General features: G+C 47.2%; 1 protein-coding gene across 1 annotated transcript; it reads left to right on the top strand.

Annotated features, from left to right (window-relative positions):
• The first annotated feature begins 3,574 nt into the window (after nucleotides 1-3,574).
• Nucleotides 3,575-6,984, top strand: LOC129038112 (class I histocompatibility antigen, Gogo-B*0102 alpha chain). The gene is made up of 8 exons (XM_054490694.2): nucleotides 3,575-3,792; nucleotides 3,921-4,190; nucleotides 4,432-4,707; nucleotides 5,282-5,557; nucleotides 5,662-5,778; nucleotides 6,220-6,252; nucleotides 6,359-6,406; nucleotides 6,571-6,984. The coding sequence occupies exons 1-7, from the start codon at nucleotides 3,720-3,722 to the stop codon at nucleotides 6,400-6,402; spliced, it is 1,089 nt and encodes a 362-aa protein (XP_054346669.2). The 5' UTR covers nucleotides 3,575-3,719; the 3' UTR covers nucleotides 6,403-6,406; nucleotides 6,571-6,984.
• The last annotated feature ends 10,351 nt before the right edge of the window (nucleotides 6,985-17,335 follow it).

Genomic DNA, 17,335 nt, shown 5'->3' with positions numbered 1-17,335 from the left:
GTTCCATGTCTTTGCTATTGAAAATAGTGCTGCAATAAACATACGTGTGCATGTGTCTTTATAGTGGAATGATTCATATTCCTTTAGGTATATACCCAGTAATGGGATTGCTGGGTCAAAGAGTATTTCTGGTTCTAGATCTTTGAGGAATGGTCACACCATCTTCCATAATGGTTGAACTATTTTACATTCCTACCAACAGCGGAAAAGCATTCCTATTTCTCCACAGCCTCACCAGCATCTATTGTTTCTTCACTTTTTCATAATTGCCATTCTGACCGGCAGGAGATAGTACATCACTGTGGTTTTGATTTGCTTTTCTCTAAAGATCATTGATATGAGCTTTTTTTCATATGTTTCTTCTTCTGAGAAGTGTCTGTTCATATCCTTTGCCAATTTTTGATAGGGCTGTTTTTTTTTTCTTGTAAATTTGTTTAAGTTCCTTGTAAACATATGTGTGAGCTCTCATCGTTCTTGTTTAAACACCTAACAGGCATCCTAACCAGTGCAACATGGCAAGACAATGAAATAAGAAACCAATAGAAGGACCAGGTATGGTGGCTCATGCCTGTAATCCCTGCATTTTGGGAGGCTGAGTGGGGAGGATCACTTGAGTTCAGGAGTTTGAGTCCAGCCTGATAGTGAGACAACATCTCTACCAAATAAAAATAATTTTAAAAGAAAAAAGATCAATAGATAGGAAAGGAAGAAACAAAAATCTTTCTTTGTCACCAACTTCATTGCATATGCAGAAAACACTAGGGAATTCTGAAAAAGTCTCTGGAATTAATCATTAAATTTGCAAAATAGTTCATAAAATATATTTAATAAGTCACTTACATGAACATGAAAAGATAGCAAACAATACTAGTCATCAAAGAAGTGCAAGTTAAAACAACAATGAGAAACCATCACACATCACCTAGAATAGGTAAAGTTAAAAAGACATATGATAAGTCTAAATACTGTCAAGAATATGGAAAAAATAGGAATGTCTGATATTGCTGGTAGGAATACAAAAAATGTGGCAGCCAATTTGTAAAGTGGTATGGCAATTTCTTATACAGTTACCCATCTATTACCACATGGCCCAGATTCCACAAATATGTATTTATCCAAAAGAAATAAAAATGTAAGGCCACACTTGTAAGCAGTTATTTATAGTGGCTTCATTAATAACAAACCCTAGCTGGAGTAATTCACATGTCAATCAACTAGAGAATAGAGAAACCAGTGAATAAACTGGGATTCCAGCAATACTCGGCAGCTGCTCAGCAACAAAAATGAGTGAATGGCATCATCTCAAACATCGTTATGCTAAGGGAGAGACCAAACGAAGGACTACATAACATATGATTGCAAGTCCATGAAATTCTAGAAACTTTACTATTGCAGTGACAGAAAACAGAGCGGTGGTTGAGTGAAGGGAGGGGGTGAGGGTGAGGCAAGGATTAAATAGAAAAGGACATAAAGAAAGTTTTTAGGGTAAATAAACTGTTCTCTACAGCGCCACAATTCAGGAGTAACTGGGTGTGAGGGAAGAGGGCAGAGAGAAGGGCTGGGGAAGCAGGAAGTGAGGAAAAGGAGCAGGAGAAAGGACTCTACAGCAGTGGAAGAGCCTAGCAGGGGGTTCTTTGCATTCGGTGTTTCTGTACTGGGCAGTGTGGTAGTTACACGACTATAAATAATTACCAATATTCACCAAAAAGCACAGCTAAAACTGGTGAATTTTATTACACATAAATGCCCTAATAAGCAAAAAAAAGGGGGGGGGGAAGGCAAAAATAAAGACATTTTTAGATCATCAAAACCATAAAATTCATATCCTAGGGGTCCTGTACTACATGTAATTTTAAAGGAAATTCTTCAGGGTGAAGGGAAATGATACCAGATGGTGACCCAGATATACAGAAAGGAACAATTAACAACAGAAATGATGCACATACACATGTCACATTCACACTCATTTTCTTAATTTCCTGAAGACATATGGCTACTTGTCTAAAACAAAAAGTATTAACTGTATCATTGAGTTTATAATATAGATTGATGTAATATGTAAAACAGTAATAGCATAATGGTAGGTTACATGAAACTACACTGTTACAAATGTCCTTTATTTTGCTGGATGTAGTTTAATATAACCTGAACTTCACTGTGAAAAGTCAAGGAATCGGGTTTCCAATCTTACAACAATAAAAAATTAGTGTAAAGAAATATAGCTAAAAGCCACTAGGAGAATTAAAACCATAAACTAAAAAATGTTTACTTAACACATAAGAAAGTAGGAAAGGAGGAATAGAAACAAAAAGATATGAGACAAATTGAAAACATGCAGCAAAATGGTAGACCAAAATCCAACCAATTTAAGTGAAGAAATGACAAGATCTGAGTCACATTAGCAGGACTGCTGAGCACTGTGGGGAGAACAGACATGGGCAGGAGGTGAGGGACAGTGTTAGTGCCACAATTCAGGAGTGACAGGGTAGCGGGGACTAAGGGGAGGGGGGTGTGAGGTATCAGAGGGGCAGACAGAAAGGCTGGAGAAGCAGGAGGTGAGGAAAAGGAGCAGGGGAAAGAATTCTAAAGCAGTGGAAGAGCCTAGCAGGGGGTTCTTTGCATTCTGTATTTAATACATTTTGTTGGACTTCCTAAAAACTAATTGGCTCCTTATGATTAAAAAAAAAAAAGAGTTACAAAAATACCAAGTGTCCAGATAAAATATGCACACTGCTTAGATGTGCGGAGTTCAGGAAAACAGGCAGTGCTTGAGCATCGGTGAAGAGCATTGGGTCTGCATGGAGCACTCGCAACATTGAGGTGGTGACTACAGGCTCCCGGTGGCAATAGACAGTAACAAATCCTGCTTCTTTATATTCAGGAGCTGTTCTGGACTCATACAGGGAAACTCGGGGTGGAGAATGAAGATAATTTTTAATGCAACAACCCAGAGTCACAGATCCATAGTCTGGGAAAGAAAAACTTAGGAGCTTTGAGAGTTTAATTGTAATGCTGTTTTGACACAGGTCTTTTACAAATTGGATTTCTAATCGTTCAGGGATTACCAGTATTGCGCTACCTACTGTGTTAATAAACAAGAAGGAAACTGGTCTCTATGAGAATCTCTATGTGGTGCCTTCACAAAACTTCACCAGGTTTAGAGAGAAAACCCCCTGTCTCTACACCTCCATTCCCAGGGCGAGCTCACTCTCTGGCATCAAGTTCCCCGTGCTCAGTTTCCCTACCCAAGATCCAAGGTGAGAAGTAAGGAGCGGGAGGCAGGGAGTCCAGTTCAGGGACGGGGATTCCAGGAGGAGAAGTGAAGGGGAAGGGGCTGGGCGCAGCCTGGGGGTCTCTCCCTGGTTTCCATAGACAGATCCTTGTCCAGGACTCAGGCAGACAGTGTGACAAAGAGGCTTGGTGTAGGAGAAGAGGGATCAGGACGAAGTCCCAGGTCCCGGGCGGGGCTCTCAGGGTCTCAGGCTCCGAGGGCCGTGTCTGCATTGGGGAGGCGCAGCGTTGGGGATTCCCCACTGCCCTGAGTTTCACTTCTTCTCCCAACCTGTGTCGGGTCCTTCTTCCAGGATACTCGTGACGCGTCCCCACTTCCCACTCCCATTGGGTGTCGCGTGTCTAGAGAAGCCAATTAACGTCGCCACGGTCCTAGTTCTAAAGTCCCCACGCACCCACCCGGACTCATAGTCTCCTCAGACGCCGAGATGCGGGTCATGGCGCCCCGAACCCTCCTCCTGCTGCTCTCGGCGGTCCTGGCCCTGACCGAGACCTGGGCCGGTGAGTGCGGGGTCGGGAGGGAAATGGCCTCTGTGGGGAGGAGCGAGGGGACCGCAGGCGGGGGCGCAGGACCCGGGAAGCCGCGCCGGGAGGAGGGTTGGGCGGGTCTCAGCCCCTCTCGCCCCCAGGCTCCCACTCCATGAGGTATTTCGACACCTCCGTGTCCCGGCCCGGCCGCGGGGAGCCCCGCTTCATCGCAGTGGGCTACGTGGACGACACGCAGTTCGTGCGGTTCGACAGCGACGCCGCGAGTCCGAGGGTGGAGCCGCGGGCGCCATGGATAGAGCAGGAGGGGCCGGAGTATTGGGACCAGGAGACACAGAAAGCCAAGACCCAGGCACAGACTTACCGAGAGGGCCTGCGGAACCTGCGCGGCTACTACAACCAGAGCGAGGACGGTGAGTGACCCCGGCCCGGGGCGCAGGTCACGACCCCTCACCCCCACGGACGGCCCGGGTCGCCCCGAGTCTCCGGGTCCGAGATCCGCCCCGAGGCCGCGGGACCCGCCCAGACCCTCCACCAGAGAGAGCCCCAGGCGCCTTTACCCGGTTTCATTTTCAGTTGAGGCCAAAATCCCCGCGGGTTGGTCGGGGCGGGGCGGGGCTCGGGGGACTGGGCTGACCGCGGGGATGGGGCCAGGGTCTCACACCTGGCAGAGCATGTATGGCTGCGACGTGGGGCCGGATGGGCGACTCCTCCGCGGGTATGGCCAGTTCGCCTACGACGGCAAGGATTACATCGCCCTGAACGAGGACCTGAGCTCCTGGACCGCCGCGGACACCGCGGCTCAGATCACCCAGCGCAAGTGGGAGGCGGCCCGTGAGGCGGAGCAGTTCAGAGCCTACCTGGAGGGCCTGTGCGTGGAGTGGCTCCGCAGATACCTGGAGAACGGGAAGGAGACGCTGCAGCGCGCGGGTACCAGGGGCAGTGGGGAGTCTTCCCCATCTCCTATAGGTCTCCCGGGATGGCCTCCCACGAGGAGGGGAGGAAAATGGGATCAGCGCTAGAATGTCGCCCTCCCTTGAATGGAGAATGGCATCAGTTTTCCTGAGTTTCCTCTGAGGATCCCTCTGCTAGCTAGGACAATGAAGGGATGACGTCTCTGAGGAAATGGAGGGGAAGACAGTCCCTAGAATACTGATCAGGGGTCCCCTTTGACCCCTGCGGCAGCCTTGGGCACCGTGAATTTTTCTCTCAGGCCTTGTTCTCTGCCTCACACTAAATGTGTTTGAAGGTCTGATTCCAGCTTTTCTGAGTCCCTCGGCCGCCACTCAGGTCAGGACCAGAAGTCGCTGTTCCCCTCTCAGAGACTAGAACTCTCCAAGGAATAGGAGATTATCCCAGATTCCTGTGTCCAGGCTGGTGTCTGGGTTCTGTGCTCCCTTCCCCACCCCAGGTGTCCTGTCCATTCTCAGGGTGGTCACATGGGTGCTGCTGGAGTGTCTCGTGAGAGATGCAAAGCGCTGAATTTTCTGACTCTTCCCATCAGACCGCCCAAAGACACACGTGACCCACCACCCCATCTCTGACCATGAGGCCACCCTGAGGTGCTGGGCCCTGGGCTTCTACCCTGCGGAGATCACACTGACCTGGCAGCGGGATGGGGAGGACCAAACTCAGGACACCGAGCTTGTGGAGACCAGGCCAGCAGGAGATGGAACCTTCCAGAAGTGGGCAGCGGTGGTGGTGCCTTCTGGAGAAGAGCAGAGATACACATGCCATGTGCAGCACGAGGGGCTGCCGGAGCCCCTCACCCTGAGATGGGGTAAGGAGGGGGATGAGGGGTCGTGTCTCTTCTCAGGGAAAGCAGGAGCCCTTCTGGAGCCCTTCAGCAGGGTCAGGGCCCCTCATCTTCCCCTCCTTTCCCAGAGCCATCTTCCCAGTCCACCATCCCCATCGTGGGCATTGTTGCTGGCCTGGCTGTCCTAGCAGTTGTGGTCATCGGAATTGTGGTCGCTGCTGTGATGTGTAGGAGGAAGAGCTCAGGTAGGGAAGGGGTGAGGAGTGGGGTCTGGGTTTTCTTGTCCCACTGAGGGTTTCAAGCCCCAGGTAGAAGTGTTCCCTGCCTCATTACTGGGAAGCGGCATCCACACAGGGGCTAACCCAGCCTGGGACCCTGTGTGCCAGCATTTACTCTTTTGTGCAGCACATGTGACAATGAAGGACGGATGTATCACCTTGATGATTATGGTGTTGGGGTCCTGATTCCAGCATTCAAGAGTCAGGGGAAGGTCCCTGCTAAGGACAGACCTTAGGAGGGCAGTTGGTCCAGGACACACACCTGCTTTCCTCATGTTTCCTGATCCTGTCCTGGGTCTGTAGTCATAGTTCTGGAAATTTCTCTTGGGTCCAAGACTAGGAGGTTCCTCTAAGATCTCATGGCCCTGCTTCCTCCCAGTCCCTTCACAGGACATTTTCTTCCCACAGGTGGAAAAGGAGGGAGTTACTCTCAGGCTGCGTGTAAGTGGTGGGGGTGGTAGCGTGGAGGAGCTCACCGACCCCATAATTCCTCCTGTCCCATGTCTCCTGTGGGCTCTGACCAGGTCCTGTTTTTGTTCTACCCCAGGCAGCGACAGTGCCCAGGGCTCTGATGTGTCTCTCACAGCTTGAAAAGGTGAGATTCTTGGGGTCTAGAGTGGGCGGGGGGATGAGGGAGAGGGGAACGGCCTGGGTAATGGAGATTCTTTGATTGGGACGTTTCGAGTGTGTGGTGGGCTGTTCAGTGTCATCACTTACCATGACTTACTTGAATTTGTTCATGACTGTTGTTTTCTGTAGCCTGAGACAGCTGCCTGTGAGCGACTGAGATGCAGGATTTCCTCACGCCTCCCTTTTGTGACTTCAAGAGACTCTGGCATCTCTTTCTGCAAAGACATCTGAATGTGTCTCACCTCCCTGTGAGGAGGTGGAGAGACAGCCCAACCCCATGTCCACTGTGACCCCTGTTCCCATGCTGACCTGTGTTTCCTCCCCAGTCATCTTTCCTGTTTCAGAGAGTTGGGGCTGGATGTCTGCATCTCTGTCTCAACTTTATGTGCGCTGAGCTGCAACTTCTTACTTCCCTACTGAAAATATGAATCTGATTATAAATTTGTTTTCTCAAACATTTGCTATGAGAGGTTGATGGGTTAATTAAATAAGTCAATTCCTAGAATTTGAGAGAGCAAATAAAGACCTGAGAACCTTCCAGAATCCGCATGTTTGCTGTGCTGAGTCTGTTGCAGGTGGGGGTGGAGAAGGCTGTGAGGAGCCGAGTGTGGACGGGGCCTGTGCCTAGTTGCTGTTCAGTTCTTCATGGGCTTTATGTGGTCAGTCCTCAGCTGGGTCACCTTCACTGCTCCATTGTCCTTGTCCCTTCAGTGGAAACTTGTCCAGCGGGAGCTATGACCACAGAGGCTCAGACATTGCCCAGGGCGGCCCCTGCACATGGGGGTCTCTTTGCATTCTGAGACAAATTTTCAGAGCCATTCACCTCCTGCCCTGCTTCTAGAGCTCCTCTTCTGCTCTGCTCTCTTGCTGTCTCTCCCTGCCCTGGTTCTAGTGATCTTGGTGCTGAATCCAATCCCAACTCATGAATGTATAAAGAAGAGTCTAATTTAGACTTACATTTGTCTGTGAAATTGGATCCATCATCAAGGACTGCTCTTTCCTGAAGAGAGAACCTGATTGTGTGCTGCAGTGTGCTGGGGCGGGGGCCCGGGAGTGGGGTGTTGCCATAGAAAGAGGGATGGGGGAGGGAGGGCACACAAGCAGCACTGCTGAGAAAAACATAGGTGGCCTCTATCTCAGTGTGAGGGGACCTTGTGCTGTAGCTGCCAGAGAACAGCATTTGGCTTAAGGCTATGTTAATACAGATACTGCCTTTAGAATAGGAGGTGCTCTACAGTGATCATTCATTCAACTCACCTTTGTCATTGGCCAGACATAGGACAGAATGGTTGTGCATCTGGGGAACACCATTGAAGTAAAATCAGAAAAATCTCTGGCCTTTTGTAGCATATGTTCCAGTGGGAAGAGGCAGATGATAGATACACTATAACCAGAGTAAGGAAGGAAAGTGCTAGAAGGTGGTAAGTGCTGTGAGGCAGGTGATCCCGGATGTGGGCAGTGGGGACAGGGAAGGTGGCTGTTGTGCTGGGTAGTCAGTGTGTGCCTTGTTGCAAAGGTGACCTTTGAGGAAAGATTTGAGGACATGAGGATGTCTGGGGAAGTTCTTTCCAGGCAGAGGAACCTCCAGTCCAAATGCACTATGGCAAGAAGTTGTCTGTGTTCCCAGAAGAGCAAGGAGGCCAGGAGGGTTGGACAGAGAGAAACTGAGGTGAGGTCAGAGGTGCGGCCAGAGCAGGTGGGCTTGAGGGGAGTGGGGTTGGATCTGACCTTTGCTCTGAGTGGGATGAAGAGTTAGAGGACAGTTTTGAGCAGAAGAAGGCCGTGATATAACTTCTTTTTTAAAAGGATCTCTCTGACTGCTGTGCTGAGAACAGAATTGAGAGGTGAGGGTCGAGGGAGGCAGAAGGGAAAACAGTAGGAAGCAAGTGCAGTATTCCAGGCTGCAGATGTCGGTTACCTTGACCGCGGTGTGAACAGGGGAAATTGTGGGACGTGAGGGGATTCTGGATGCATTGAAGATGGACTCACAGCATTTGCCAATGGATTGTATCTGTGGTGTGAGAAAGACGAATCAAGGACAGCCATAGTTGCAAAATGAGTAGAAGGTTGGAGCTGCTGTCAGTGGAGATGGGGAGACTCTGGCAGGAGCATTCTGAGGAGGGGGCATCACAGGCATTCAGTGGCGGAGATGTCTACTAGGAAGGCAGGTGAGGGAGCTGGGGTGGAATTTGGACAGACAACTCCAGAGTTTAGAGGAAAGGAGAAATAGACTGGGCAGGAGAAATAGATTTAGGAGGTCACACCATATAAACGATACTTAAAACCTCAAGCATGGATGAAGCACCAAGGGAGTGATTGACTGTGGAAAAGAATGAGCACAAGGACTGAACCCTGGACCTCCAGTTCTAAGGGATGTGATCAGACCACACCCAGAGCAGACTGCACAGTTCTGACCCCAAGTCTAGAGGACACTTAGACAAGGAACTCCCGTGTGCACAGGGATCACCCAGATGTGGTGGTGAGATCCAGGAAGTCTGGAATTGAGCAAGAGATTCTGGATTTATGACAAGGCTGGAGCTCATGTTGCTGGTCTTCAGATCACACTTGGAGCAGCCAGAACACCAGGATCCCACATGTCTGAGCATCAGCCTCACCTCTAGGGCTTGTTATAGAAACGATTCCTTGGTCTTGTACATAATACTCTGACACAGGGGTTCTGGGGAGTGGCCTGAGTATTTTCTAAGCCCCCGCCAGCAATCCTGTTGCTCAGACAGATTGGGAACCACAGAGATCAGTGATCAGAGAGTGCCCAGTGTGGGTGGGTGGGGTGGCTTTTCAAACCCTGTTTAAAAGAGGATTTCTCTCACAGAAAGGAAAGGGAGGATGTATATCATCAGTTATGAGATGTGATATTCCCTGTTGTTCTCTCCACCACGGGGAAGAGGCCAGGTAGACAATTCAGGATGCGGCTCTCGCACAAAGAACACCTCTGAATGCCGCTCTCTGACACTCGCCCACAGACTCATTTCTCACTCACTTCTTGGAGCAAACTATGGAAAACAAGTTTCTGTAATCTACACACAAAGTCATATATCTGGTATTGGGGGCTAGTTTTATTATGGGAAAGGCTACAGAACCAGGCTGGAAACTACATATCTAAGAACAGAATCCACAGCCCACCCTGGATCAGGTCCCTCCTAGGAACAACTGCTCCTGCAGCTGAGCACAGACACCACTGCTCACACCTCTGACATCCTGGTGCTAGACACTGGACCCTGAGGCTAGGGCAGATGTCACTGCTGCACCTGGAAATTGGACAGCTCTACTGTCACTCAGCCATCTTTACTAAAATGCATTCTGCACAGTCCCAGCCTCTCTGTCACCTCATTCTGGCTCAGAGTCTGGCAGTGATACAGGAGTTAAGAAGAAATTATTCAGACAGGTAGTGAGGGTACGGCAGGCTTTTAATGAAAAGCAGGCTCCAAATTATTTTCTTTTCTAACAAGGAGCAGCCTGTAATATCAAGCTCCAGACATAGACAAGTAAGCTGGAAGCTTGCACGAGTGAATGCCGGCAGCTGTCCAATAGGAATAGGAGGCCTGGGACTGGGCATTTCACACTGGCAGCTCCATCTTCCCTTCTCTTTGCCAGGCACGTTTACAGTAAGGAGCAGACAACATGGTGCCGGCCAAGTGGAAAGCCCATTTGCATAATAGGATGAGGGTGGGGTGAACAGCCTTCCACACGCACTATGCAAATATCACACCTGGTCCAACCAACCTGTGGGCCCTATATAAATCAGACACCATCTCTTCAAGCCTGCCTGTAAAATCCAATGCACTCCCATTCCAGGCCGGAATTCCCTTTTGGGTGTCCCTCTCTCTCACAAGAAGGAGCTGTTCCCCTTTGTCTTTCTTTTGCATATTAAACCCTTTGATCCTAACTCACACCTCGTGTGTCAGTGTCCTTAACCTTCTTGGCGTGAGATGACGAACCCTTAGTATTTACCTGAGACAACGACACCTCTTCAGCAGGTGGCCATTGGACTGGTGGAGCTTAAGACTCATGTCCATGATCAACTGCAGGGGTGACTGGAGTGTTGTCCTCTTCCAGGGAGGGAGGCGGTGTCTGTCTCCTCTCAACATTTTACATGTTGTAAACCAAAAATAAACATCAAAGCCACCCCCTCCTAACCATTTTAATTGACATCCTCAGCCAGGGTGCTCAAAAGTTAACCTGAGAGACTGGCTCAGGCCACCATGGGAAGCAGGCATTGAACATGCCTCATTATGCCCTCTTCCCTTTTGGAATTCAGGAAAAGCTGACCAGCATTTACCATCAACACAGACCTTAAGTCTGATCAGAAACATTTACAATCTATTCTCTCTGAAGGCTGCCACCTGGAGGCGTCATCTGCATGAGAAAATTTTGGACTCCACAACCTCTTATCATAACTCAGACATTCCTTTCTATTGATAATAACTCAATCAATGGCCAATCAGAAAAATTCAAAATCTACTTATAACACAGAAGCACTATCCCCGCCCCCCACTTACTTCAAATTGTTCCAACTTTCTGGACCGAACCAATGTATAACTTAAATGTATTTGATTGATGTCTCATATCTTCCTAAAATGTGTAAAAACAACCTGTGCCCCAATCACCTTGAGCACATGTTCTCAGGGTCTCCTGAGGGCTGTGTCATGGGTATGGTCACTCATTTTTGGCTCAGAATAAATCTCTTCAAATATGTTACCGAGTTTGACTCTTTTCATTGACAGTGTGGAATTCTGATGTAGTAAGAGGGTTCAAGTGCTGGAGTGTGAGGGGTGGGGAAAGGTGACAAATTTTAATTCTTGGAGCAGTGATCCGGGACAAGAACTTTATCTGGTACCTGGTAGGCACGCAGAGTGGCTGAATGAACCAGTGACTAATAAATAACATATTTCCACCCATTCGCTTGAGGATAGGTTATTACATGAAGTTTTTGTCTATCCCAGTTTATAGTCTAGATTATTGGAGTGGCATTCTGTGATGATGAAATGACTATGCAAACATCTTCCCTCGGCATTGTCTCTTAGTAGGATTAAAACACCCGGGTTTGTAAGATAGAGGTTCTGGGTCCACACTGATGGTTTTTGTTTGTTTGTTTGTTTTGGGTTTTTTTGTTTTTTTGAGACGGAGTCTTGCTCTGTCACCCAGCCTGGAGTGCAGTGGCGCGATCTCGGCTCACTGCAAGCTCCACCTCCTGGGTTCACGCCATTCTCCTGCCTCAGCCTCCTGAGTAGCTGGGACTACAGGTGCCTGCCACCACGCCAGGATAATTTTTTGTATTTTTAGTAGAGACGGGGTTTCACCATGGTCTCGATCTCCTGACCTCGTGATCCACCCGCCTCACCCTCCCAAAGTGCTGGCATTACAAGTGTGAGCCACCGCACCCGGCCTCCCGATGTTTTATATTAATATTTATATTTTCTTGTGTGTGAAAATATTTCTTGGGACAGAATCTCTAACATTTATTAGTTTTTATGTGACACCCTCAAAGGCCTAAAAAATCCTAACTTCTAGGTTAGAAGTAGGACCACTCCACGTCTAGACAATGAACAGCTGGTAGCAACCTGTGTTTAGGGACATGAAATAAATGCTTACTTTTGTTTATCTTTTCCTCTGGGACCGAAGAAGGTAGAGGTTTACTTGCTTACTCTAAGTTTCTCTCTGTGGGATGGTGATGGGGTTTTCCTCCACCCAAATAACTTTCTGATTCTCCAACAGCAGCTGGGAGTCCCACAATTTGACTCAATTCTGACACTAACTACCTGGAGTTCGCCTCAGACTCCACAGGTTTACCGGCTCAGTCCTACAAGTCTGTCCTCACTTCAGATGCAAGTCACAAGTATCGGGTCCCAGGTTACCTGCACTTCTGTCTATCACGGCTGCAAAGTCAGGGATTTCTCACTTCCCAAGGTTTGAGAATTCTTAAACTAACTCAAAGAACTCAGGAAGTTGCTATAGCCGTGTAAACCAAAAAAGTCTGAGACAGGTCTCAGTCAGTTTAGAAGTTTATTTTGCCAAGCTGAAGATGCACCTTGGAAACAGAGACACAAATCATTGTAGCATCTGTGGCCCATGCTTTTTCCTACAGGGTTTTGAGGACTTCAATATTTACATGGGAAAGAGCAGCCAGGAGAGGAAAAAAACAGTCAACTATGCATTCATCTCATGCTCGGCAAATCTGCATTTCACATAAGATAAAGTAAACGTTGGGTAGAAAAGTCAAATATGCGTTTGTCTCTGGGTGGGTGGAGGGATGATTTCTAGTCTTGTCTTTGTCCCGTACCTGTGAAGATAAGCTGTTAATTTACATTGTCAGGGGAAAATTCAACAAAACTCTGTTTTAGAGTAAACATGTTGGGGCCCACAAGGAATTATCTTGTGAGCAGTTTGTGAGGGAGGCCACCTGAGGAGATATGGGGTCTTCTATCTTTGCAGTTATTTGTTTAGGAACCAAAGAAAGGCAGTTTTTCCATCACTCAGTCTCCAGACTTAACTTTTCCCTTTGGTATAGTGAATTTGGAGTCCTGAAATTTTATTTTCGTTTCACACTCAGTACTGCAGTTTTTTATTGTTATAGCTTAAATCCCCACCTTTTTGGCACCTGGGATCGGTTTCATGGAAGACAGTTTTTCCATGGACCAGTGGAGGTGGCGGAAGGCAGAGGGAAATGGTTTCGGATGAAACTGTTGTACCTCAGATGATCAGGCATTAGCGCTTCATAAGGAGCATGCAATCTAGACCTCTCGCATGCAGAGTTCACAATAGGGTTCTTGTTTCTATGAGAATCTAATTCTGCCACTGATCTGACAGGAGGTGGAACTCTGGTGGCCATGCTCAGGCTCTCTCACCCACCCATCACCTCGTGCTGTGCGGTCTGGTTCCTACCAGGCCAGGAACCTGTACCAGTCCGCAGCCCGGGGGTTAGGGACCCCTGGTTTAAATTATGCCACTAGAGCAGAACTCCTGAGACTGGATAACTTATAACAAACAGAAATTTGTTTCGTTCATGGTGTCGAGGATGGGAATTCCCAGATCAAGGGACTGTATCTGGTAGAAAACAAAAGGACAAGAGAGGGTGAGAGGTAGGGGGAAAAGGAAGTCAAACTCACAGCCTCGGATCCTTTTATGATGAGCCTTAATCCATTAATGAAGGCAGAGCTCTGATGGTCCAATCACCTCTCAAAAGTCCCATTTCTTAAAAATGTTGCAGTTGGGATGAAATATCCAACAGATGCTTTTTTGGGGAAACATTCAAACCATAGCAGTTATAAAGGATACAAATGAGCAGCCAGATGAAGAGGTGCACAGGGTGAGGTCTGGAAGGGCTCTGAGCATAGGAGCCTGTGTCCACATGGAGATGGGGTTCACCATCCTCCCAGCACATGGACACACGGATGTGCTCAGCAATTGGGAAGCTCTCCGAAACCCAATCTCCAGAGGTTTCTATGGAAATTTCATTGTGTAGGCAAGATTAATTAAATCACCAGCCATTGTGTGACTGAACTCAACCTCGAGCCTCTCTTTCCTTCCCAGCCTTTAGGGATGGGGCTAACAGTTCCAGTCCTCTAATCACAGCTTCATGTTTCTGGCAACCAGCCCCCATCCTGAAGCTATCTAGGAGCCCCTCACCCCATAGTCATCTCATTGCCATATTGAAGTCATGTTTATCACTGAAGAGATTGCAAATGTTTTAGAACCTGGTTGTCAGGAAACAGGGAAAAGACCAAATATTTTTATTGGACAACAGATCACACCCTGGTTTTGACCACATTATCTCTTTTTATAATATTTATTATTTTATTTTAGAGATAATCTCTTGCTCTGTTGCCCAGGGTAGAATGCAGTGGCACAATCATAGCTCACTCTAACCTCGAATTCCTGGACTCAAGTGATCCTTCTGCCTCAGCCTCCTGAGTAGATAGCATTACAGGTGCACACCACCATGCCCAACTAATTTTTAAATATTTTGTAGGAATGGGTCTCACTATTCTGCCCAGTCTGGTCTCAAACTCCTGGCCTTAAACAATATTCCTACCATTGCTTTCCAAACTGATAGAATAACAAGTGTGAGCCACTGTGCCTGGCCAATCACAGGTCTCCTACCCCAGAAGAATCATAACAGTGAAAAGATCCTGGCACATTACCAGAATCCTCTTTGGTCATTAACAATGATCCCAGTGAAATCCATAAACAGGAATAGTTTCAGCAACATATGGCTGCACCCTTTCAGGCATCTGGTAAAACTGAGCTAAGAGACAATATCATCTTTTGCTTATACCTCTTTCAAGTAGTTCATGTAACATTGGATTTTCCTCATTACATAACCCATTTATTCATTCATTTACCCTCAGCTACTATTTCTCCTTCTCTTCATTTATACTAAACATTTATAATTTTGGAAGGAACACTAGGTTCTGCTGCTGTGCTGGCTTAGACTGCAGGGACCAATACTGTTCTAGCAAGTGTCTCCCATCATCCATTCCAGTTCATAGAGGGTAGGGTTATACAGGTGGAGAACTGCTTGGCTTTCTCACCCCAGGCAATACAGCTGCATTCAGTGTTAGTCCCAACTTTGCCAGATGCAGTGAAAGCACAACCTACTTCTACAGGCTCTTAGGAATTATGACATAATGGACATAAAATATATTTACAGTTTCTTGCTTAGGAATAATTCCTGTTCCTGGACTCTATTTGCATCCCTAGTCCTGGGACCACTGCATCAGGTATGAGAAAAGCAAGTTGAGGTGAATTACAGTCATCATTCCAGTGTCCTCCCACCTTGGGAAGGAACAGATGTAGATCACACCAGCACCTTCCCCTGATCCACCAGGAAAAGAGAGGATACTCTCATGTCAAGTGTGAGCATACTCATGAAGGTGTATAAGCCCACCCTTTGTGCTTGTTTCCCCACTCTTACCTTTACACACCCAATTGACTATTTTAATTCTCTATGGAACTCTTCCTCTGAGGAGGATATCTCTCTGACCATTGTTGGACATTTTCAGCAGGTGCATTTTCTGGTGTAAAGAAATGTGACTCGGTAGTCCACATGGTTGCAGTACCTCCCATTCAAGTTCTTTTGTAACTCTCCGAGCATTTGCATCTGAGATAAAGCAGGGACCTCTCTTAGAAGCCTGCCAGGGCCTCCCAACCTGGAAATAAAGAAAAACCTTCAGTTCCTTCAAGAGAAATTCCAGGCACCTAGCCAGCCCTAAAAAGTAAGTGAGTGACCTTATAAGCAAGAAGGTAATGATAGTTTAAAACAATAGCCAAGAAAGTTAGAGTCACAAGATGTTTGATTCTCTATAGAAACTAAAAATAACATCTTAATATGTGTCCCTGAGTTGTTTTTCAGAAACATGGATTCCCACATAATAGATCCACTGACAGGGAGACCTTATAAAGGGGAAACTGAGGACTGAACTCTGACTGCCGTTCTTTGTTCTAAATTTCTTCCTGAGGGGCCTGGAGAGAGTCAAGCCCACAGGCCAGGCCTGAACATTCCTCTCTACTGCCCCCAACTGTGTAAGGAAGCTGTGTAAAGAAGCCTTGCTTCCTTATCTATCACAAGTCAGAGAATCTTTAAATCTACCTAAGACCTGTAAGCTCACTCATCAGGATATTCCACCTTTTAAGGCCAAAGCAGTGTATAACTTCTATGCATTGATTTATGATGTTGCCTGTAACTCTGCTTTCCCGAAATTTGCCCCTGCCTTTAAAAATTCTTGCTTATGAGCCATCAAAAAGGTTGGGTCTTAAGCGTGAGCTGCCCGATTCTCCTTGTTTAGTGCCCTACACGTAAATGCCCTCCTTTCTCCCACTACAATCTCAGTGTGGATGTTTGCTTTCACTGCCGCAGGTGAGTGGACCCCAGTTCAGTTTGGTAACACACCTACCACCAGCTGAACAAAGCCCACTCCAGGGTGAGGATCTATTCCTGCCAAGACCCATTTGCTGCTTCCTGGGGCTACTGGTATCAGTCTAACTTGCCAGCTATGTATTTTCAAGGCCTTCCCATCAAAGAATCTGCCACATAGCCATATGCTATCTCTCTCTTTTTTTTTTTTGTTAAAGAAAGCACTTCTTATGTGTATTTTGTGCCTGTGATGTGTGGAATGCAAGAGGAATATGTCTTGATTCCACCTGTCTGCATTGCTACAGCCCTAATATCTACTTATTTCATGGACTCAGGTGATCACCACAAGCAAACGTGGATTTTTTGTTGTTGTTGTTTTTGAGATGTGGTCTTGATATGTTTCCCTGGCTGGCCTCAAGTGTTGCTCAGGCTAAACTCTAACTCCTGGACTCAAGATATCCGTCTGCCTCAGCCGCTCTCATAGCTGGAATTACAGGTGGACCTGGCAAACACTTGGAGATAAATTCTTACTGATTTCAATCACCTTCCAAACCTGGAAAGGAGTTATTCTGAGGGACACTGAACAGCACTGAGGGGACAGTGCTAAACAATTCATGAGAAACTGACCTCACGATCCAACCACTTCCCTCCCTACAGGGCCCACCCATAATGCTGGGGATCACATCTCGACATGAGATCTGCAAAAGAACAACATCCAATCCATGTCAGGCATCAACAGATCTTACATTAATGAACCCCTCAAATTACCATAGTGATTTCCATAGGACTTGGCTCATATGGGCATTCTTTTCATAGGCAAGTTTTTCATTGCTCTCCTGATTAATTATACGGCCAGGCCATTAGTCCCTCCCTGTAAGTCAGTAAAAACTAAAACATAGGAGCTTTATCATTGTTCAATTCTTCCACCACTGCTAAGAAAACACCATGCAGTTTAGTCCACAAGAGCCCTTAAGTTTTTACCTTCTTTGATCAAAGACGTGGACTTCCAAACAGGATGTTGTC

This window comes from Pongo pygmaeus, chromosome 5 (genome assembly GCF_028885625.2).
Source record: "Pongo pygmaeus isolate AG05252 chromosome 5, NHGRI_mPonPyg2-v2.0_pri, whole genome shotgun sequence".
In the NCBI taxonomy this organism is placed as follows: Eukaryota; Metazoa; Chordata; class Mammalia; order Primates; family Hominidae; genus Pongo; species Pongo pygmaeus.
Note: the sequence above shows the minus strand (reverse complement) of the source record. Positions and strands in the feature narration are given on the sequence as shown.